The sequence below is a fragment of the Hippichthys cyanospilos genome, chromosome 1, assembly GCF_059441005.1.
Source record: "Hippichthys cyanospilos isolate Australia breed blue-spotted pipefish chromosome 1, RoL_Hcya_1.0, whole genome shotgun sequence".
Lineage (NCBI taxonomy): Eukaryota > Metazoa > Chordata > Actinopteri > Syngnathiformes > Syngnathidae > Hippichthys > Hippichthys cyanospilos.
The window spans coordinates 35225653-35250000 of record NC_142369.1 but is presented as its reverse complement, the minus strand read 5'-3'; the positions used below and the strand labels follow the sequence as shown (position 1 = coordinate 35250000).

Below are 24348 nucleotides of genomic sequence, written 5' to 3'. Positions count from 1 at the left end.
GTCTTGGTGCAGATAACCAGTCCTGAGAACAAATTCTCAACAAACTAAGTAATAATAGTTATTTAATGAACATACAATAATGTTAATAAGGATAATGTAATGTTAAATAATCGGAGAAAGGAAATCAAATACGCAAAAAATACATTAAAAAAAAAGGATTGTTTATTGTTACTGCGGCTATATTGTGTGTGTGTGTGTGTGTGTGTGTGTGTGTGTAAAAAACGTATGGCAGGGACGTCGTAAACCGGGGGTCCACTGTATATAAAACATCAATTGTGCACTTTCAAAGTAAAGAATTCACCGCAATGGCCCGACATCCTCGATTCGTGCTTGCTACGAGGCATCCTTCTGTAGTTGCCAGGGGAACTTGGAATTGCTTCCCATCCAGATGTAGCGGTCCAGCCACACCCACTGGCACAGGCATATATCCAATCACATTCTCACAGCAGGTGCCCATAACCTGGAGGCCACATTCATCGCTTTGTAAGATGTGCAGTAAAGATGAATTAAGTTATGTAAGAGAGTGATCTCACTTTGGAGTAGTCGTAATCGGTGAATGGCAATGATGAGAGCGCTGAGGGAGAGGAAAGCTTTGCTGATATCATCTGTCTACGTATGGCCACCCCTCTCTCTGGCCTCTCCATGATTGCCTCCAGTTTGTAGGCAGGAATGTGTTTGGAGCTGACGAGCATAATCACCTCAGCATCACTAAGAAAACGAGGCCCTTGCTGCAAAACATGTTGAGTTGTTTAAAGTCTCTTCAAAATCAGACAACAAATTTTGTGCATTTTAAACATCATGAAAAACATGAATGGAGCACAGTAAATGTGTACTCCAGTTTTAACGTTTAAGTAGAATACAGGTGCATTTAATCATTTTGGAAAGGGTTATTTCAAAATATTCAAATAACTATACTATTTGAATATTTTGAAATAACACTTTTTGTTTTATTTTTACTTAATTGATTGATTGAATAAATAAACACACATTTCACAAACCCAGACAAAAATTAAAAGATAACATTGATAAATTGTTTATGTCATTGTTAAGTAGAATGTTTGTGTTCAAAGGACTAGAAACATGGATCTAGTACTTTATCTTGCTCTGTATAAATGATTAAAACCATGTTGTCTTATAGATTAGATCTAGTGTATTAGTCATTTAACCCAAATAAAACTAAATAATCAGCAATCAAAACATGTACTGGATTTAAAAGCATAACAGTAAAGGATTTGGTACAGTTTCTCAGGTTTATAACTGACAAATCTTTGTATCACTATATTGGTGAATCTCTTTATAAATACAGAAAATAAGCCACTCATTTGTGATTCCTTTTGATAATGGTTCGATAAGTTAACATTTAATTAGTACAGTGGGCCCCGGTTTACGAACTCCCTGTTTTACGTATTTTTCATCTTACGAACGTGGGACCGCGGCGTTATTTGTCCCCCTCTTACGCACAAACCTTTCGTCTTACAAACCATCTAACATGCCGGTCAGTGTGACCGCATAATTTTTTTCGCTTTGCTGTATCATCAATAACAATTTTTCTCGCATGTCACGGAAATGCCGGTATGCTACTGGTCAATTAAAGCAGTCACAGTCGCGGTCTCATCACGGAGATGCCGATATGCTATTGGTCGATTAAGGTCACAGTCAGGGTCTCAGTCACGGAGATGCGGATATGCTATTGGCCGGCGTCACGTCAATCACAGAAATGCCGATATGCTATTGGCCGAACGCCTTCATCTAGCTTGATGGCACAGCTGGTCGGTGTGTTGTGAAGACTATGCAAACTTTATCTGACATGGCTTCAAAAATTGCAAGTGGCGGTAAAGGAAGAAGTAAGAGGATGATGACAATAGAAACGAAGCAGGAGATAATAAAAAAAAAATACGAAGGAGGTGCACGCATATTTAACCTTGCTGGTGAGTATGGCCATAACCGCAATCTTCTAAGGGCAAGACTTTCCTTGCCAGGGGACGGACCTCGGTCAACAACAAAATGGAGAGGCTTCTTCTATTATGGATTAAAGAGAAGAAAATCGCTGGTGATATGTTCTCGTTTAAGAAAAGTTCTCGTTTAAGAAAAAAATAAAATACAATTCTGCAGGGTTGTCTCTGCTCCCCTCCGCCTCCACCAACCACCAGCTCAAGTCACGTCACCCCAAAGGTAAATGCTATTTTTCCTTTGTATATCTATGTTATTTAATTTAACTGTACAGTAGATTATGTTACTAATTTTTAATATGTGTATAAAGTCGTGATTTCACCTAAGGTTTTTGCACGCGTTGCACGCATTCACTAATTAACATAGGTTTGGATTGCCCATCATACGAGCAATTCGAGTTACGAGCAAAGCCGCTGAACGGATTAAGTTCGTAACACGGGGGACCACTGTATTAGTTTTTTTTTTTTTTTTTTACATCTTCTCCCCCAATGGTACGTGCACACCGAACACGACAAAAGTGCGTTGTTTATGCTCTACGCGGGGCGTTTTGTCACAATGATCACTTTTGTGAAGTCACTTTTTGTCGCGCGGGGGGAGTGAGCTTGCTGTGCACTTTACAGTGGATCCAGAAAGAAGCACATTGGTGAGAACTTTCACTTTTCTGTGATGTAGCAGAGCCAATATTTTCACCTACAGCACCTTTACTCTTCTTTTTTACACTGCGTGTCCCTTGTTTTGTGGCAATATTTGTCTGCCATTGTCGCAATACCGATACCGTGCTAAATACTGAGCTGTCAATGCTGAACTATCATTATCTTGGCACAGTAACTACGGTTCAACAGCTGTTAAAAAGGAAACAAACGTCTTGGCACAGTAACTACGGTTCAACAGCTGTTAAAAAGGAAACAAACGCTGCACATACGAGTTGTCCCAAGTTATTCCTCCCTTCTGACGTGACACGCGATAGAAGTTAACATTTTTAACTTCACGTGACAGGTGAAATTATGCACCGCGCGGCGTCTCACGTTGCGCCCTGTCGCGCAAACTCCATTGACTACAATACAAAACTGTCCGCTTTTTCGCCTCAATCATGTTGAACGTGTGAATGCAGCATTAGACTGTACCAACCCTCCTTGATTTTCAACAGTTTGTCAACAATGGTAAAGAATTTATTATATATTTTGTAAATTATTTGAGCTGTTTAAATTCAACTAAACTGTAGAACTTCAGTGTTTCATTTGATAAATAATGTACAGTATTACTTGATTCTATATATTTTTAACAGTTCATAATTTATATAACTACTTTATGGAGTTTAAAGCTCCAGTGGAGATGGCTCGGTGTGGCAGTGGTTAGCACGTCCGCCTCACAGTTGGGGGACCTGAGTTCTAATCCTCCTCGCTCCAGCCTTCCTGTGTGGAATTTGCATGTTGTCCCCGAGCCCATGTGGGTTCTCTGAGGGCACTCCGGCTTCCTCCCACACTCCCAAAACATGAATGGCAGCTGTATTGAACACGCTAAATTGTCCTTAGGTGAAATTGGGTGCATGAATGGTTGTTCGTCCCGGTGTGCCTTGGGATTGGTTGGCAACCAGTTCAAGGTGTCTTCCGCCTACTGCTCCAAGTCAGTAGCAAGCCTGTGACCCTTGTAAGGGTAAGTGGTTCTAAAAAATGGATGGATGGATAAAGCTTCAGTTTGTAGGATTTAGAGAGGAGGAGCACATGACACCAGTTAGTTACCCGGAACTTTCGATGAACGATGACTGACACAAGCGTTGCACTGTACTGTAAGTGTTGCACACTCCATAGCATCCTCGGGAATGCTGAATATCTTTGATGCCCATTGTGTTGAAAGTGAAGCTTGGCAGGGAGGTCGTGCTTGATTTTCAGCTCACGTACAGTTGCCACAACCTCGCCGAACCCGCGCCGCTGTTCCATCACCTTGACTGTGTAGTTGGGAAAAACAAAACCTCGTGCTCGCCATACTTGATAGATTGTTGTTGAACAAGTCGCAGTAGCTTCTCTTTGTCTTGAAAAAAATGGACACGCACAATGGCAGTGCAAGGTCTTCCCCTTGGTGTGGGCAATAGAGAGCAGTGTGTGCTATCAAAGATTACTGGCTTTGGGAAGTTGGTTTTGCCCAATAGTTTCGGGATGAAAGCTCACTAACTCTTTTGGGTTTCCTTTTTCCTCTCCTTCGGGTATGCCTATGAATTCAACGTTGTTGCGCCAGGAGGGCCCTTCCAGGTCATTTGTTTTGGCTCTGAAGGCGGCATTTTACTCAAGGAACTTGGAGAGGGCTAATTCTGCCGGCTGCAGGCGTGTCCTGTGGTCCGTGATCGTGACACCCACTTGGCTCTTGCGAGTGATGTGCGTGGACTGGAGAGAAACAAATTTTTCTTTTAGTACATCGAGCCGAGTGTTGATTTATAGTCCCAAGTATAGTGTCCAACATGTTTTTCAGTGCTTGCTCCATCTGAGGGACAGGTATTCGTTCTGGTGCAGGGTCGTAGTTGGGTTTCAGCCGGTCTGCTTCTCATTTAGGTTTGCATGGCATGTTTTGGGCACAAAAGGATGAATATCGATGCAGACAAAAGCAGACTTGCATGGAAACAGTGAAAGTAGCAAATATAACTAGAACGGCGAGGAACTACAAAAAACACATCTTTCCTCTATATGCCCTCAATGGTGTGATTATTTTATTTTTGCGTATATCTTTTGATTGACTTTTTTGTTGAACAAATTTTGACTAACTGGAATAAAGGCAGTTAAACATTTATATCACTTATAAGAATACATTTACTATTTTGTAATCAATTTTATTTGTAAATATATTATTTGTTAAAGTAGCTGTTAGCTGAGGTTGTTACGGCATTATTTTCAATAGAAGAAGTGAGGAGAGATGAGATTTATGCTGTTTTGCGATACTTTTTAAAATGTCGCCAAACTGTTGGTGTGTCCTTTACACGGAAACATAGGTAATACTAGAATTTGACGCCGGTGTGTTCTATATTACAGTGAATTACAGCAATTTACCAACTAACTATATAGCCTATTTGCAAAAACTGCTTTTGGATTTGAAACTAACTACAGGTCTTACCTCTGGATTCTTGAGAATGGCTACACATTCAACAAGGCCTCTAGGCTTCGAAGCGAGGTGTGGTTCGGCGACTTCAGATTTTAGGTCTGCTTTTCCTTTACTAAGAATGAAGACATCACTTGATCCAAGATCAGTAACACGACCAAGCAGGGGCCGGATAACCTCATCTAAAGAGGCAAAGAGAAGAAAGCTGTATTAGAAAGATTCTTGTACTGTACCATAGGAATGAGAGTTTTACTGATAAACTATGATAATATATTAGTAATGGGAAAATAAAGCCTTGTGATTTTTTTTTTTACTCCTCTGGATTAAAGATAAAAGCCAGCATAATACATATATAATAATTTCCACATTATCCTTTCACGTAGTGACATCTAGAGCAAAAAACACCAAAAGTGGTTGATCAATCGTCTCATCATTATAATACATAAAACATTTAATGTTACATTTAGCATTTTAATTGTCACTACTGATGTATTGACATTGTGTTTTTTATGTCGTGTTGTATGAGTTCAGAAGGTTAAGCAGTACAAACAGTAGATTTGTCAGTATGTATGTACAAAACAAGCATTAAGAACCCTCTTTTTTAAAAATATTGGATTTACTTGTTTTTACCAGAATTTTGGAGAACCTGTCATAAAAAATGCTAGTAGCAGCAAATCTAGAAACTATTTTTCTGAAGTTATTGTATATTCTTAAAGCGCCTGACACTCCCAAACTGATGCTGTCAGAGTGGCATATAAAAAATTCCAACGTTTCCAACAATTGAAAAAAATCAGATTACCGGTAAATATTTTGTCAAATATTTTCATTTGAATAAATTAGTTTGATTAATTACATTGTTATGATTTAGTCTTATAGCCAGTGGTGGAGCCAGATTTTTTTTCTGTGGGATGGCCATGGTGACAACACCTCAGTTCAGGGTGGTCAATGGTGGCCATGCATGCATGCATGCATAATTTTTTATCATGCTATGTAGTCACAGTTTCATTATATCAATCATAGTTGTATTTTATGACATGTATTTTAAAATGCAGTAAGTATAATTCATTTGTGGCAGAGTATCAAGAGTCAAGAATACTGCATGTATGTAAAAATGACATCAAAATATTAGGGCTATTATTTTAAGGCGTATTTCAATCCAGAAATGTGTAAAAAGAGTCTGCATCTGTAACAACAGTTACAAATGCATAACGAGAATTCAGAAAATTGTGACATGAATATGAAAATGTTCATGTTAATTAATGTGCATAAACACATTGTTGAATAGTTCTATAATTAGGGTGATCTGTAAACACTAAGCCTCAAATTGGTTGTATTCTTTTGTGAGTTTTGCTACAGACCCTCTGCACCGGAGTCGTAACTTACTTTAGCTCAGGGCCCGCGTGGAGGAAAATCTATGTTCATGCAGGCTGGACAGGCACAATCATGCTGTAGCTTAACAACAATTAGTGTCAATTATAAGTAGATTTTTTTCTATGCATGCTGGCCTTGTCCCAATTCTTTACGAATAGCGGGGGTCAACTGTAAATATATTGTTGGAGTGAATTTTGAAAAAATAAAGATTAAGAAAAATAACTTGCTTTTAGGTCACTAATGCCTACGAATATATGAAAAATTTTGATGATCTTTTTGTCCTCTTGTTCATAACACACATAGTTTGTATAGGAAACTTAATAGGAAAAACTAAAAATAAACATAATAATAATACAATGAAACACAAAAATCCAGAGTAAGGAAAAAGTCCTAATCCAGGGATGTCAAACTCATTTTTTACAGTACCTACAATTTCCCTCACTGGGCCAATATAATGAGGAAACCAAGTCCATTTTGAATCATTTTATAGTATTATTATTGTCACAACAAATTGATGGCTGAGTAGTTTTGATATCAGAAGTGAAGGATAAGAGTTTGTTGAATTATTTTTAAAGATACTGTAACAAAATAAACAAAAATCTGTACTTTTATTACTTATACAATAATTAAAATTTTGGAACTGAGTTTAAGAAGGGTGATGGAAATTTACATGATTTGCTTTCACAGGCCACATAAAATGATCATTATCTGTGGTTGTACAACTTCTTTTCAAGGCATGCAGTGAAGTGCAAAGAATTGGAACATAAAATGGTGCTATAGTGTCTCGTTTTGGGACAAAGGGAGGCATTTTTTAATCGACCCATGATTTATTTAACCAAGTACAATTTATTTAACCATTTAAAACATATATATTTAACATTTTAAAAATGCAGTAACATAAGTGGTGCATCAGGGGTGAGATGGAACATGTTCAAGAGTTAAATCAAACAATAGAATAGAAATACTGAAGGGGCACAAGTAAAATTGTATTTCATCTCAGAGGATCATCAGCATCTTGAAATCCTTTTGTCTGGCACAACCACCAGTGCACTTGCTTCAAGACTTCAAGACATCAAGCAGAAGAAAAACTAAAGTTCCTTTGGGAAATTTTTAGTGGTACTATAGCGTCCTCTGTTTGTCTACATGAGTTACTACTACCACACGCAAGACTCCAGATAGACATTTGCAAATCCCCACACACATTTGTGGCTCCTGTACAGCAGAACTGTAACAAGTATATGCAGTTAGTAATACAGCCAATCATGGAGGCCCAGTGTTTGGAGATCACTCATTACACATCAATGTATGCATTTAACAATGTGTTTACACATGCAAATCATTGTAAACATTAGCAGATTCACATCACACATCGTGACTCTCATTACGCATTTGTAGGTTCTCGTTACGCATGTGACTGTGGTTACTGATATGGATTATTTTTACATACTGGGTTGAAATAAACATTTGTAAATACCAGATTTTTTGGACTATAAACCGCAATTTTTTTCCTCATGATTTGAGCCAGTGCGGCTAATCTGTTGTTATTGGGTTTTTTTTTTTTGCTAGCCACCAACAAGCAAATGTGTGTATCTGTTCGAGGTTTCAATCTATGAAAAAGAACAACTATGAAATAGAACTGAAAAGATGTTGTGCTCAAAAAGTTTTAAAAATATATTATTAAAATATATATATTTCTAAATTGTATAAGAGAATGTATAAAATTTGACACATTTGTGACTTGTACATTTTATATACAGTACTCAGTATATATGATTTTATTTGCGTATTTATGATTGTATGTATGAATTATGTGCCCCAATAATGGCCCCATACTTCGAGTTAAAAGGGGAACCATAACCACAATGAACGTCCACTCATACTTACAACTATTATATATAGCGCTTAAATACATTGCGTGGGATCTTGGATGTGTAAAAATCCCCTTAGGTTTTTGCTGTTTCGTGTTAACTATGTATAATATGAAAATGTCCACAATGTAATGTTTCACAATGTATGGTTTGACATTTATTTTATATAGAGATATTACCAGATATTACAGATATTACATGTGCTAATTTTGGACACGATACTGTACAACCTTTATAACTCCTAAGTGACTGCAACCATGCAAATACCTATTTATACGGTCATTCACATACATATACCCGTTTATACGAGTAACTATAAATTAGTGCAGCAGGATTATGGCCAATGATAATAATCACGATTATCACGATTACGTCAAACATCTCTATTTACTGCCCTCTTTTTTTTTCTTTTTTTTTTTAATATAGCAGATTTTCATCTTAATTAATTGTGGCAGCAAATATCATGATTGCAAATTAAATTCGATTAATCGTGCGGCCCTACTGTAAATGTAATTACATAAACATATACAGTACCTGTATCTTCACTGTTGGATGGTACAGTGGAAGGAAAACTGGGAGAGAGTGCACTGTGTTGGAAACAAAGGTCCTTCCTGAAAGAAGTCTCCATGGCTTGCCCCGGAGCCAGAGGCAGGGTGGAGATAGTGACAGTGTTCCTGATTGATAGGGTAGAGTCCATCTCATCTTGCTCAAAGAAGATGTACTTGATGGCCAGAAATAGAGCCAAGGACAGACAAATCACCTGCTCAATATCCAAAGTGATCATTCTGTAGGAAAACATTGGTACATAAAAGTAAAACGTTTTTTTCAACAAAAACAATATTGCATTTTTGTGTTTAAGAATTCATTAGCATTCTGAAGTTAGGATATACAGAAGTATTCTTGGTATTGTTGAATCAAGGGAGGTGATTTTTTCATTTATTTTTATTTTATTTTGTTTAATGTTTGAAAAAGGTTTATTATGTTTAATGTATTAAATAAAAGTTTATTTAGTTTTAAAGTTTAAAGTTGTATCAGGACATCTCTGGATGAGCTGTGTGTCTGTGTGAGCGTGTGGGTCTGTATGCGTATTCGTATGTGCGTGAAAAAGTTTAAGTTTAAAAGTTTAATGGTATTTTATTTTGTTGAATGTATTAAATAATAGTTTATTTAGTTTTAAAGTTGTATCGGGGGCATGTCTGAATGATGTTTAAAGTTGTTGTGTGCGTATTCTATAGAATGAGATTATGTGTCTGCGTGTGTGGTCCATACAAAGGGTCAAGACGGCGTCAAGACGGCGTCAAGACGGCGTCTCCAGTCGGCGTCTCGAGCCGCGGGTCTACGAGGGTGTAGGAGGGGGTATCAAATCATTAGCATTCTGAAACTTCTTTAGGATATACAGAAGCGCTCATTTGTAGTGTTGTATTAACGGAGCATGAAAAAGTGATTTTTTTAAAAAATTTACTTAGGTTTTATTTATATTTAGTGTTTAAAGGCGAGTCGGTACATGTCTTAATGATGTTTAAAGTTGCTGTGTGAGTATGTCTCGGGATGATGTCCGCGCATGCGTTTGCATGTCTGTGTGGCTACTCACGTGGGGCTGGGGATGGGTCGGCCCCCCTCTGTGATGATGTTACGTCCGAAGAATTTTGATTTATAAAGGAAAATCTTGAAAATGAACAGGGGTTCCCAAACCTTTTCTGACCGGATAGATTAGATTAATAGATAGATCGATAGATCGATAAATAGGCACCCCTGATCATTTTCAAGATTCTTTTGCAAATCTGGTGGTTGGGATCAGCAATTTCGGTAAAATATATCTTATAGCAGATAAACACTGTGATATCTATCTATCTATCTATCCATCTATCTAATTAACTAACTAACTACTTAACTCACTAACGGCTATATTTTGCAGAATATAAACCGCACTGGTAAATAAGCCGCAGCAGCAAAAATTGAGCCAAAAAACATTTTTTGTCACGGATAAGCCACACTAGACAATAAGCCACAGGTCATAACATCAGATATTTAAAAGATGTTATATGGAAGTTCTTTAGTTATTTAAAAAAAATTAATTGCCAACAGCAACATCCTCTCTTTAACATTCTCAACATGCCTGCATATGTAGCACCAACATATTTCTGCAAACATGGATGGATTATATTCATAAATATTTAAATACAATCATATATACCTTATATCAAATTTACACATCACAAACGTTTAAACACAATCTTTATCAATTTAGACATATTTTTTAATATTTTTAATTATTTATTTTTAAAACTCTTTTTGAGTTCAGCCATTGATTCAGAGCTTTTCAGTTCTATTTCATGGTTGTTCCATGAATCGACACCCGGAACAGACACACACATTTTCTTTGGTGGATTGTGTTGTGGTGGCTGACATTGAATGTGCTCCCTATGTGGTCCTAAACATACATTTTCACCACTTTGCCATTTTCTATAGTAAAACTTTGTAACTAATAAATGAAATGTTGCTGTTTACTTGGCCGCACTTATGGCGGTCCACTTGGTTGGACTGTAGGAAGGTTCCTGCCCAATGGCTTTGCCTGCTGTCAAGTAATCATTGTACTATATAGCACAATATGTTTTCTGTAATCTATATTGTTTACCTGTATTTGTCTGTAATGTATATCTATTTGTCTTTATTTGGTACATGCAGCATCCACTTCAACCTGTGGGCCTGGAAGGGAGCTCCTCCCACCTGCGGTCCCTTCTGAAGGTTTATGATTTTCCCCAAATTGAGGTTTTTGAGATTTTCCTTCCCCTTCTGGGAGCTTTGACAGGGGATGATGTTGTGTACCTTACACCGAAAAGATGTCTCTGTATGACCTCTTTTCATCTGTGAAGCCCTTTGAGACTTTGGTGATTTAGGGCTATACAAATAAAATTTGATTGATTGATTGATTGATTATGGCCACACACTTTACTCGGTGCAAAATCTCTCCTTGTCAAATCCGAAACTAAAACGAAACTAAAAGAGGCTGGCGTGTATTTACTCTTCTGTCGTCATAAGCTTTTTTTCAGTCCATTTTTACCTGCTTGGGCGGGGCCGGTTTGAGAGCGCAGACTAAGCAAGGGATGATTACAAATGCATCAATGACGAAATATAACACTTAAGGGTGAGAAACCATCATTGCAACATAGTTAAATCTCTCATGAAAGAGCTCCTTTAGTGAATGAAGGTACCAGTAATTCAAAAACACAATATTACAATATCATTGTTGACTTTTTGCAGTGTTGAGAAACATTTTTCGGACATTCAGAAGCCAGAATGTTGGTATCCACATACCTGGTAAGATAAAAATGCCACAGAGGTATCTCTGGCTCGATCCTCCTGGGTAACACATGTTCTTCATCAATGGAACCCTGTGCAATTCCCACTGTAGCGTTAACCAACAGGGGGTCAGCAATCCACCGACTGTGAGCATGAACCATAACAAGGCCCAGAGACTGCAGGTGAAGGAGATGCACACATAGAGTGAAGAAACAATTCATTTTGAACAAAGCACCACAAAATAAATGATGATGTATGAGAGGTTTTACCATAATAATTTTGACTCTTTGGGTGACTGGATTTGGCTTTTTATCCTGCTCTTCCTCCAGCACCTGAGAAAACTGGCTCAGCTGCCAAATCGGGTGGCCTTCCTGACTCTCACGGGACAGCTACAAGAAAATGCAAGCATAAATAAAATGGCAAATTCTTTGAGTGCATTTCAAATCAATTTCTTGAAGGTGACCTGTGCTCTTACCTCCAGCAACAGTGACACACAAGCAGGGAAGAATGTCATGAAGACAAGGTAATTGGCTATAATCGACATGCATCCAAAGCAGCACATTATTTCTAACTGTCGAACACCTGAAATAAAGTTATTTTACAATTACATTTTAACAATTAGACATTCAGGAGAACTTACATTTTCAGAGTATACAACTTTCTTGGTGTTTGTTTTTATTAATGACAGGTTGTACATGTAATAGACAAGCATAATCATACATCACACGTGATGATTTGGTCATCCACCCATTTTCAACATTACTGATGTTCAGATCAGACTGCACAAAGATCACTCACATTGCAGACAGACATTCGCTGTCATGGCCAATTATCATTTGCCTTAAGATGTTGTGGGCACGACTACAAGACTCGTGATTGGCTCCAGGCGCTGCAATTGACCAATGAGGGCAGGAGATGTAACGCACTCCTGCTCAGAAGTTGAAAACAACTCTTCATTGGTGCCCGCGTCTTGTAGGTGAGCATTGAGATTATTGACAGATTGCCTGGCCAGTCAGGTGAGAACAGCACTGCTTTTTTTTTTTTCCTACCAATGGAGAGGAAGTTTGCTGAGTCAATCACACACTAGCGGCTGAATGAGATCAGGAAAGAGGAAATAAAGCTTTGGGTATAATCTCTGCTCTTTGAATATGTTTGGTGAGCTTCTTGCTTGACTAGTTAGACGTCCGGGCAACTCCAGCTCACGATGCTCGTGATTCCGACTACGTACGGCCAAGGCGTGAAAACGAGAAGGGTACTACAGTATTATACAGTACTATGTATCAGGGGTAGGGAACTCCAATTCCTTGAGCGCAATATCCTGCCTATTTTTGATGTCTCCTTAGCCTTTCACACCTGGTTCAAATAATCAGCTCATCAGCAAGCCCTGTGAAAGCCTGATAACGATCCTGATCATTTCAATCAGATGTGTTGAATGCGAGACACATCAAAAACAGGCAGGGTATGGCTCTCGAGGAACCGGAGTTCCCTACCCCTGCTATATATGGTTTCATAATTTAAGATTTAGGTAAATATGTGCACTGCAGTAATATTTGTCTTAAATATGTACTTTTCACGTTAAAAAAAAAATTAAGTTGACGCTACGAAGTAAAGATAATTAATTGCTTGTGTTAGTTGCATGTTTTTCACTTATTCAGGGGGGGGGTTTCGGTCCCCATTAACCATGAAAAACAAGGGATTAATGTGTAGAGTTCTGAAAGAAAATATTAAATTGACCCTACTGTGACTTATCAGGTATCGACACAAAGCCAGCGATAAACAGGGCCAGGGCTGGTTCTTGCCAGGGCCACCACATTTTGGTTCATGCTGCCCTGACGGAGCCACCACCAGAAAAGGCTTAACGTAGAACACTCAGATGAATGAATGTATCAAAACAACAAATAACTTTTCTCTGTAATTACAGTTGTAGGTAGTTTTATTGTAATGCATAGAATGTTTATTTTGTTCATTTTGTTTTAAAGCATTTCATTTTCTTTCATTAATTTTTTAAAAATTCCATTCTATTTTAAATGTTTTTTTTTTCAAATTTTGTATTCCATTAGTTTTTGTTATCTCCTTGCACCAAGTAAGAACTGAACCTATGCTGTTTGAATCAGTCAGGCAAATGAATGTCCCACTACAACATCAATGACATCATAAATAATGATTCCAACACTCAATCTAAGAAAACAATTACTAGTACCTGACATAGTTCCCACACCGATCACTAAGCACTCCACCAGGGCATCTAAGGTAAATGTAGGTCCCAGTACTGCCATACCTCGAGCAATATTCTCACTAACTTCATCCTGGGAAAAATATTGAAATCCAAAAGTAAATCCTTTTTTTTTCTTTTTAGAAGCCATTGCTCACATTCAGTACCTGAGACTTGGAGCTAAGAGCAAACTTGGCAAGAGCACATGCTTTGGAGAGGTCGATCAAAAGCAGAAAGAAAGGTAGAGCTTCACTGGAAGACATAACAGAAATATAAACAAAGACTGAGGTTCCTTGAAATGACATAGTGGCAAAGATAGAATATTAATTAGGGATGCAACTAACAATTATTTCAATAATTAATTATCCTGACTAGTTAGATTAGTTTTTGATTTTGTGATAAACCAGATTTAAGCATGTTTTCATTTCCATTCATTTTATAAAAGCAGAACAATGACAAATTGGCAGTGCAAAAAATACACAAACACAAATTGATTATGATGCAGTTGTTTGGTCCCTAACATGTCAGAAAAAAGGCAAAAATGTTGGTCATTGTTACACATCAAAACCAGATGTTTGGTTTTGAATCAACAACATGTCTGAGAATACTTACAGAGCGGTTGAAAACTTGAAATTTTAAGCATTTAGACAATTTTAGATTCAAAAAGGTATATAATCAATTGAAAGATTATAACAAGTTCCGAAACGCTCTGTGGGGCGGTCCTGGTTGTCACGCCGCTACAACAATCGCATGGACATTGGGGACAGTGCCCCTGGATTGGCAGACCAGTGTAGTAACCAAGTAAGAAGGGGACGGAAGGAAGTATTCCAAATGTAGAGGGATCACACTCCTCAGCCTCCCTTCTATTCAGGGGTGCTGGGTCCATCAGGGAGTCAAATCTTGGATTCAGGGTCGTAGTATGGTTTTCGTCTCGGCCATGGAACTGTGGACCAGCTCTACCCGCTCGGCAGGATCCTCGAGGGTGCATGGGCATTCGTACAACCAGTCTACTTGTGTTTTGTGGAGTTGGAAAAGGCGTTCGACCACATACCTCGGGGAGTCCTGTGGTGGGGTGTTTTGGGAGTATGAGGTACTGAATGTCTTGATAAGGGCTGTTCAGTCCCTGTACCATTGATGTCAGTGTTTGGTGTGCATTTCCGGTACTAAGTCAAATTTGTTTCCGGTGAGGGTTGGGCTCCGCCAAGGCTGCTCTTTGTCACCGATTCTGTTCATTATCTTTATGGACAGAATTTCTAGTCGAAGCCCAAGCGTTGCGGGGACCAGTTTGGGGATCTCAGCATCTTATCTCTGCTATTTGCAAAAGATGTGTTGCTGTTGGCTTCTTCAGGCCATGACAACTAACTCTCATTTGGAGCCTTTCGCAGCCAAGCGTGAAGCAGCTGCAATTGAAGATGAGAAGCTCCAAATCTGAGACTATGGTCCTCGGTTGGAAAAGGGAGGAGTGCCCTCAGGGCTGAGGTCCCGCCCCAAATGGAGAAGTTCAAGTTTTGGGGTCTTGTTGCAAGTGAGGGTAGGATGGAATTGGAGATCGACAGGCTGATTATCAATGCAGCGTCCGCTGTGATGCAAATGCTGTTACAGTCTGTTGTTTTGAACAAAGAGCTGAGACAAAACACTCATCTATGTTCCTGCCATCACCTTTTGTCACAAGCTTTGGTTTGTGACAGAAAGAATGAGATCGGATACAAACGGCTAAAATGAGTTTTCTCCGCAGGGTGTCCGGGGTCTCCCTTACCACTAGGGTAAGAAGGTTGGTCATCTGAGAGCGGCTCTGTGTCGAGCCGCTGCGCCTGCGTGTTGAGAGGAGCCAGTTGAGATGGCTCCGGCATCTGGTTAGGATGCCTCCCGGACCTGGCTCAAGCTGTTGCCACCACGACCCGACCCCCGACTAAACAGTAGCTAATAGATGGACGGATGGGTGGATGGAAACATTTGTATTGAATACTTTCATAATTGGTAAGTTGTTAATCAATCTATCCACCACCTCAGATAATTAAAAAAAAAAAAAAAAAAAAAAACTTACTTGAGCCCAGTCAGCTCTTTATCAAGAAAGTGAATTACCACCGTGCTGAAGACAAAGCTGGAAAAAATTGTAAAAAGTCCTGCAATGCCTGAAAAAAAGCAACGTATAAGACAAAACTCAGATACACACCTGATTTTAGTTATGAACCTGCAAATAAGATCAACAATATTCATACCTAAAATATATTTGGATCCCAGTTGTCTTAAGTTCTGGAACTGGAAATAAATATAGATGATGGCAATGCAACGTGTGATGGTCAGGATGATAATGTCACTGCTGAGAATTTGCTGTTGAATACACAAAATTTGACAGTGGTCAAAAATAACTTCCGTTATTGTGCATAGAGAGGTATGGTACAAAGAGCATCAAGGTACAATTACAATAATTGCATGCCGTACAGTAAAATTGTCATCCAGCAATTCCATTCAACAAGATTTCAGGGTATGGAATTCACTTACCTCATCTGTTTTGGGGCAGTAAAAGTTCCAGCCACAGATTTGGTCATTTCCAGTGAACATATTCATGGACATCATACAGACGGTGAGGGTGACAGTGCCTACAATGACCTCCCAAGGATGGGAGGCCACTGCAAATCCATGAAGACGAAACAGATGAGTCAGCATGGTGGAACAAGACTGTTGAGTGCCAGAACAGGAGAACCACAAGACCATGAGAATAAAATCAAGTACAATTTTCCATGCACTATACCAAGTACAAATATTGTGAAACAACATCTGAATGAATGAATTAAATATAATCTTCTTTAGTTTTGTGTATGAAACAGCAAGGTGTCACACCAGCCATGGGCAAACTATGGCCCGCTGGCCAGTTCCGGCCCGTTGGTCTTTTTAATTCGGCCTTTGATGGCACAGGATTAAGTTTTGGTTTGAATGATTCCATTCATTTCATTTTGACTTGTTATGACAGACTAGGTCTCGCAGTGACATGACTTTTCAGAGCCTTGAGGAAGAATGACAGCCAGCGAGAGAGAGTGCGAATGAGGCGTTAAAAAATTAATTAATTAAGTTGACAGTGAGGGGAGTGTTTATGAAAGAATGGAAACATTTGTGTAGTCCAATCCAAGACTGTATGTCTTATTTGCCAAGATTTTAAAAGGTTTTAAAATAATTTAATAGCAGCCGTCAATTGTCCACCAAGGAGTCTAATTATGCCACCAACTATTCAACACAAGAATGTACAGCTACCACTGACATGTTTGTAGCAAATTTGAAAAAAATAACTTATCGTGCAGGTCAGTGACTTGCCGTATTGACATAATTGACGACCAATTAACTAGCAAGCTAAAGAATAAAGCAGCATCATTTTCATTATATTCTGGACAAAAGGCAATGATTAATATAAAGGACATGGCTTATTTCGAGATAATGGAGGATTTTTTTGGATATGGAATCCCTGAAAGGAAAAAACGGACATATTTAACAGTGTATGAACGATAACGTTATCACAGCTGGATCACCAAATCTGAGAGGAAAACATCAGGATACTCAAGAGGTAATGTTCCTACACTGCATGATTCACTAGGAGGCTCTGTGTGAATCCGTGCTGCAGGTTAAAAACCTGTTAACTTTAATCGAGTGAGGGGACTTTGCTATCACTAGTCTATTATTTTTCGAAAATAAGGCTGATCACACAAAGTTACTGTACTATTCTAATTTCTGCTGGTTAAGTTTAGGAAATGTCTGGATTCTCAAACAGGAGTTTATTTCATTTTTGAAACTACTTGAAAAAACTGACAATTTTCGAGAGCTGAATGACACAGATTGTCTTTTAGTGTTATGAGTGATGAACACCTCAGATCTGTTCTGAGAATTGCCACAAGATCACCTAATGACTTTGATGCACTGGTTAAAATGGGTGAACAATATTGTTCTCAATCAAAAGTATATGTTATTACATTAATACTTTAGCAAAGTTTATGTTTAATATATACTGTTAACATGCATTTTTTCTATGTATTGTATCTTGTTGCTGTCCCGTCCCGACTGTCAAACGTCGTCAAAAGTTGTAATAATTTAACTTCTGCTATATTTGAGAGTAGTCCAAAATGTTGCATGCAGCCTTTGGGTTTGACTATCAGCAGTGCGAATTTTACCTCAGAAAAGTTTTGGGTCCCCGGGACTCGCAATACTAAAAAACTATGGGTCCCAACAGAAATGTATGAGTCCCAAAAATTGCGCAGTAAAAAGGACAAAATTTGCAGCGGGAATCTTTCAATTTTGGGGTAACGTGGACAACCGCTACTCTTTGAAGTTAGGTATAAATTTTATCACTTTTACATTATCAAACGAGAGTAAACAAAAACAAAAATTGTAGCCCGAATAAAATTTATGAATGTTTCTTAGTGCATTTACCTGTATGATAAACTAGAGATGAAAATAAACCTTTTCAAGTGAGCTTCTAAATTGTATGTGCAAAGCATTCAATGTGAGCTAGTTTTCTCATCTCTAACCATATCGGCAGAATTATCATTCATAATTGTAACATATTGTTTTGAAAGTTTGTGAGTAGGCAGGGAGTAGGGAGGATATTGAAATCTGACATTATGATAACCTTGAACAAAAATATCACAGTATTGAAATGACAGCTGTAAAATGTATAAATTCAAAATCTTTTGGTAAATAGAATTTTTTATATTATATAAACTTTTTTATTAATAGTATAAATGCACAACAATATTTTGAAAGATGACTGATTTGAAAATAACCAGTTCGACTGGTTTGCCTTCTTGACCCACACTTTAGCTCAATATACTGCTCGCGTCCTACCTCGAATGATATCAAAAACACTGCGTGAAAGTATCATAAGCATCGCTGCGTCAAACCGACAAACCCGGACGTGAACGTGAGAGTGTGAGTGGCAAAGGCAGCCAAAGAGTATAAGTCACATTGAGAGCAGGCTCCCCACTGCTGGTAGAAATTGCCTTGTCTAAACCAAGTGTTTCACAACTTCCCTCCAAAAAAAACCCTGCGTCCGGAGGACGCACGTTGATTTGGAAGTATGCGTCCCATGGCAAAAATTATGCCTATCGGACGCAGGGATGCAGGCTAACTGGAGCACTGCATCAGAAGGAATGCTGTTTCTTTTGTCAATCATGAAAAAATTGGCAAGTAACATTAAAATAAAATGTCATCCATTTTGTATGTCTGAGACATGCTCAAAAGCAGGCTTTTGTCATGTTTAGTTTGGCAAAGAGCTCTGCTATGACTTGCTACTTTAGCATCTTTGTTGCTTTTACTAGCTCTGGCTGCAGTCAAAGCTAGGTGCTTTGCATTCATGTGGTAGACTAAAGGTCAGGTGCTTCTGTGGTAAGCAAGCTCGTCAAAAAGAATACATAGAGATTAAAATCTTGTTTGATTGTTGCAACATTAGTTTCAGAATTGGTGTCTCCATACGCATATATTGCCTTGCACTTGTCTAGTTTCAGCCTCACCCCACCCCGATAAACGCACCAGTATGTTATTCGATATACGAAGAAGAAATGTGTCTAAAATTTCCTCATTTTTATTACAGCATGTGTTTTAATTGGACAGCCATGATATGTGTGACCACTTAAGTCATACTCACATTTTTGTAAAATTCACCCAAATTTAATTAAAAGAAGATTTAGACTGCTTTTCATTACGGACAGCAGATGCATTTACCATTGTCCATAGCAATAACAAACATGGTACCTCCGGAAAAGTGCCACCCCATATGTAATAATTGTATGATCACTAGACCTATGATTATATTTAAAACATACTGTTGGTCATTAAGAACACATTTATTTGCAAATTTTTGACATTTACAATTATTTAATTTATTCCTTTTTAATGAAAAACAGCCTAAATCTTACACACGGTCCCTTTCAGTGATGGAATAACAATACATACAGGACAATTATTTTCTGAAAACATTTACTACAACATATGTATAGGCTGTTTACTGTGATTGACATAAGTAAAGATAATTAATTGTTTGTGTTAGTTGCAAAATAGCATATCGGAAGAACATATCGGTAGAATGATGCCATGTTTGCAGTTACTATGCGATGCTATGCGTTACTATGCGATGTATTGCAACAATCCACAGTGCTTTAACAAAACAGAATGCCAACAATTTGTAACAGTTGGCAGTGGGTTTTTTTTTAATTCCCATTTGATTGGATAGGTTGGTGGTTCTCAAATGGAAGAATGTGAAGGTAAGCCAGATTCTAGTGAGATTCTAAATATTTGTTTTAAGTAGACTAGTAGTAGACTAGTAGACTATTCAATTTCATTATCCTAAAAACACAAAGTCCTACATCCACCCCGTCCTTTGTCATATAACATTACATGCCAGTCACAAGATTTAGTCAAAATTAACGATTTTAATGATTTCTTTTTCGGAACAGATTTTGAAGATGATCCAAGAGGAAACTTGATGTTGCTAAGATTGATGTTCATAGAACTATAATAAGTTGTTTTTTCTTTTAGTTATATTGTAGTTCAAGAGGGACCACTATAGAAATGGGATTCCAAAGTTTACAGAGTCTGACAATCATAGCATTGCATTCATGATTTAGACCGGTTTTCATTTCGGACTGCAGTAGGTGCTGCAGGTACCGTTGTCCGTAGCTATAACAAACATGGCCGCCTCCTGAAGAGCCACCCCCGTAATACAATTTAATGATAACTAGACCTATTACTATATTTAAAACAATGTTGGTCACTAGGAACACTTTCATTTGCAAGTTTTTAAAATTTAAATTGATTTAATACATTCCTTTATAATGAAAAACGTTCTCAATCTTAAGAGTCCCTTTAAAAACGCCCTTCAAAAGTTTGAATCGTTTACACTTAGTTTACCCCCAACAAGTCAGAAATCAACATTTCAAAGAAAAACTTCGCATATTCGTTTAGCAAGCACTGAGTTTGTATCTCTGGAATAAAATTACAGCTATACGTTTTTACGGGTGCTCAGTAAACTAAGCAGGGTGGTCATCTTTATTACATGATAAAGGTCGCCTTGACTGTGATATATGAAGACCGATTTAAATATGTGCATACGTACAAGATCGGCTTACCTGCGAGAAGGGAGGAAGTGAAATGTACTGGAGTTTGAGAGATAAAGGTAGCTCGAGTCAAGGAAAGAGCGAGTGGGCTGAACTTAAGCCTCCCAACATCGGCTCCATTCAAGTTGAGCGGATTCTGTAATTAAGCGAGGCCACATGGAACCATGGCACGCTACTACATCATACGAGCCCTGAGCCAATCAGAGCGATAACCTGCGTCAGTGACGCTTACGTATTCCACGCCCCGTCTCCTTGGTGACGGCAATGTGGGCTAGGCCAGTAAGAGATCGCCTCATCTCACTACTGTACTCCGCTCGCTGATTTAGCACAGTGAAAGGGACCTCAGCATCAGACGTCCTACAATGTGCCTATTCTGAACACAGATGCGTTTAGGTACATTAAAAATAACAAATAATACGATAAGAGAAGAAAACAATACCAGTGTCAATTTCGTTCGTAAAGGCATTGATATTATCGATTCTCTATACCAACAATTTGTCTCGCAGTTAAACGAGATGTGGTGTCTTGTGCTGTGTATCAGCAGAGGAGGAGAGACAGACGATGATCAATCAAAAGTTGTGTAGCTAAAAGAATTTCACAAATTTGGTTATATGGTGGACAGGAAAGTGGTCCAGCTCAACTGTGTACACCACTGAAGAATAACACTGCGGCGAAAAAGCCACAATGACGGTGTATACAGTAATTGTACCAAGAATTCTGTGACGAAACTCCTCGTGCACGTTCCATTAGTAAAAATGCATTTTCTAATCATAAGGTACACCTCTGAGTGCTGCTAAAAAATTATCTATGGACATAATGTTATCAGAACCGTTACAATGTGTTCAAAACAAAGCTCACCAGGAGAAAAATGTCCGCCTTTAGTCACCATGCTGTTTATTCAACAAACTGAAATAGTTTTCCAAAAGTCGCAGCTAGTCCAAATTCGTTTTTTTTTTGTTTTTTTTTTGCGAGAATCTTTATTCTTCCTTACAGTGACTTTGACATCAAACACCTGCAACAAAATCAAAGTCGTCTGTAAGGCAACGCAAGATGGCTGCCCTTTGCCTTCAGCCGCGAGAGGTCAATGTTGAACATGCGCTTCGCGCAGCTGGATGGCGACTCTGTCCTGCAGTTGGACACCTGACTGCGGATACTGGACGTTTTGCGCACCCTTATTTGGCAAATTACATTGCAGTCTTTTGCTTGGACCAGGGGTGTTAAATTAGCATTTTACCTCTACGGCCACATGAAATAATGTCTGTTCTTAAGTGGCCCAGACTGGTAAAACTATGGTATAATTTTTCCTTGTTTTTCATGGTTCATGGGGACTAGAAAATTCCAAATGGGTCTGATTTCAGGATGTAGGATACGGCGGAGTTTTTGGGTCACCTAGACAAAAAAAAAAGAGAGAGATGAGTTTTAAAAGGCAGCACACGGTCATTTCCGGCAGGAGGAAGCCGTGTGTCAAGTGGTTTCCCATCAGAACAATACAATTTGTTATATTTAGCACACCAACTGCTTTTTAGAGAGCATAATTTATGACGGTATAAAGTCGATATTGGTTCCTAACTCATTAAGTGGTCCGAAGCCTAAATTGAATGCTGCACAGGGCTGCCTGTTGACTCGGGACAGCACACCCACATGTGCTAGCAAATTAACTTTAATGGCTACTAGAAGCTCTGAAGCTAATGACGCTCCGGATGCTCGATCTATGAACCTACCTATTGCCGAACTGGATAAACAACGAGTGTCACTTAAGGAGGACCTGTCAATGTTAATCCAGGATTCAGTGAAACCTTTACAGTCATCATTGGAGACATTGCGGGAGACTGTGAGCGGCTTCGCGCAGCCACCTCAGTAGAAATCTTTAAATCCTGACTAAAAATACATTTATACTTGAAGGCATTTAGTTAATGGGCCTGTCTCTAGCTTTCTTCTTCCTTTTCCTGCCCCCTTCTCCCAGCTTGGAGAGGGGGCTAGCTAGATGGTGAAGATTGACTTGACCACCCCCATTTGGCCCTGCGCTGATCGACCATTGCGGGTGAAGAGATCGACCGACTGCGGTCCACTTGGCTGGAGTGTGGGAAGCCCAATGGCTCTACCTGCCGTCAAGACATCATTGCATTATATAGCACAATATATTTTCAGTAATCTATATTGTGTATCAGTATTTGTCTGCATCGTGTATCTGTATTTGTCTGTATTTGGTACATGCAGCATCCACTTCAACCTGTTGGCCTGGAAGGGAGCTCCTCCAACCTGTGGTCCTTCTGAAGGTTTTTGATTTTCCCCAAATTGAGGTTTTTGAGTTTTTTCTTCCCCTTTTGGGAGCTTTGACAGGGGATGCTGTTGTGTACCTTACACCGAAAAGATGTCTCTGTATGACTTCTTTTTTCGAAAGAAGTCTCAACATGACCTCTTTTCACCTGTGAAGCCTTTTGAGACTTCGGTGATTCAGGGCTCTACAAATAAAATTTGATTGATTGATTGATTGATTGATTGAGATGCATTTGTTGTTTACACGTCACACTTCTGTGTACTGGATGAGACCAGGATTATCTTAATTAGAATGAAATTATACTCATAGGCCCATCTTTTATTCCATTTTTTTTTAAATAGTACCATTTATTTTTAATGATATTTTACAGCAGTGTTTTTTATTTTTCTCAAAGTGGCGTGAACATAGAGTGCCACATCCAGACTGTTACAGTAATCATGTGCATTGTCCCATTTAAAGCAAATAAAATTAAGTTGCTCACTGAGAAAATCATTCATCCACCCATTATCTGTATCCACCTTTCTTCACTAGGGTCGCTGGCTTGCTCATGCTTATCCCAACTGTCTACAGGTAGTAGGCGGAGGGACACACTGGACTGGTTGCCAGCCATAGGGCACAATGATGAAGAACCACTCATGCACCAAATCACACCTAAGGACAATTTACAGTGTCTAATACACCTGCCATGCATGTTTTTGGAATGTGGAAATAAGTCGGAGAGAACCCACACAGTCTCAGGGAGAACATACAAAATCTGTACAGGTCAGCGCGAGCTGGATTTGAACGCGGGACTCTGAACTGTGAGGCGGACAAACTAACCACTCTTACTGCAAGCTGCGCTGTGCCAATCAAATAACCAAATAAAAACACATACAGTACGTATGCCAAGGACATAAAAAAAATATATATAAAACTGCAAATGGATTATGTTGAAGTATTCAATTCCTTTCAAAATCCACTCTTCTTATTTGCACAACAGTGTAGTAAATTGAAAAATCAAATGATAATAATATAATAAAATATGACCAAAATGATTTTTGATATTCATATTTATGCCTTTGGGATGTGTGGAAGCTGTGTCTTCAGCCAACTTCAATAATGCCTAACGTGCATATCATATTTAATCTTAAATGTTGAGAAAGGACATTTCTGTTTGGTTTAACCTGAGTGATTAACTCAGTGATTTCT

At 38.6% G+C, this 24348-nt stretch overlaps 1 protein-coding gene across 3 annotated transcripts in view; it reads right to left on the bottom strand.

Moving 5' to 3' along the window:
• hmgcra (3-hydroxy-3-methylglutaryl-CoA reductase a) overlaps positions 1-21879 on the bottom strand; it is a 37853-nt gene extending 15974 nt beyond the window's left edge. For 2 of the 3 annotated variants that reach the window (XM_088415266.1, XM_088415284.1), the window contains exons 1-13: positions 20895-21045; positions 16288-16464; positions 16005-16116; positions 15830-15917; positions 13953-14037; positions 13774-13879; positions 12049-12155; positions 11843-11962; positions 11589-11749; positions 8808-9058; positions 5050-5216; positions 534-728; positions 302-460 (exon numbers count right to left, since the gene is read on the bottom strand). In XM_088415266.1, the coding sequence (XP_088271392.1) occupies positions 302-460; positions 534-728; positions 5050-5216; positions 8808-9058; positions 11589-11749; positions 11843-11962; positions 12049-12155; positions 13774-13879; positions 13953-14037; positions 15830-15917; positions 16005-16116; positions 16288-16452 (1716 nt within the window). In that variant the 5' untranslated portion in view covers positions 16453-16464; positions 20895-21045. Of the gene's footprint in view, positions 1-301; positions 461-533; positions 729-5049; positions 5217-8807; positions 9059-11588; positions 11750-11842; positions 11963-12048; positions 12156-13773; positions 13880-13952; positions 14038-15829; positions 15918-16004; positions 16117-16287; positions 16465-20894; positions 21046-21740 lie in introns of those variants that run through there. The other variant, XM_088415275.1, reaches the window with a different exon arrangement.
• Between the last annotated feature and the right edge of the window lie 2469 nt (positions 21880-24348).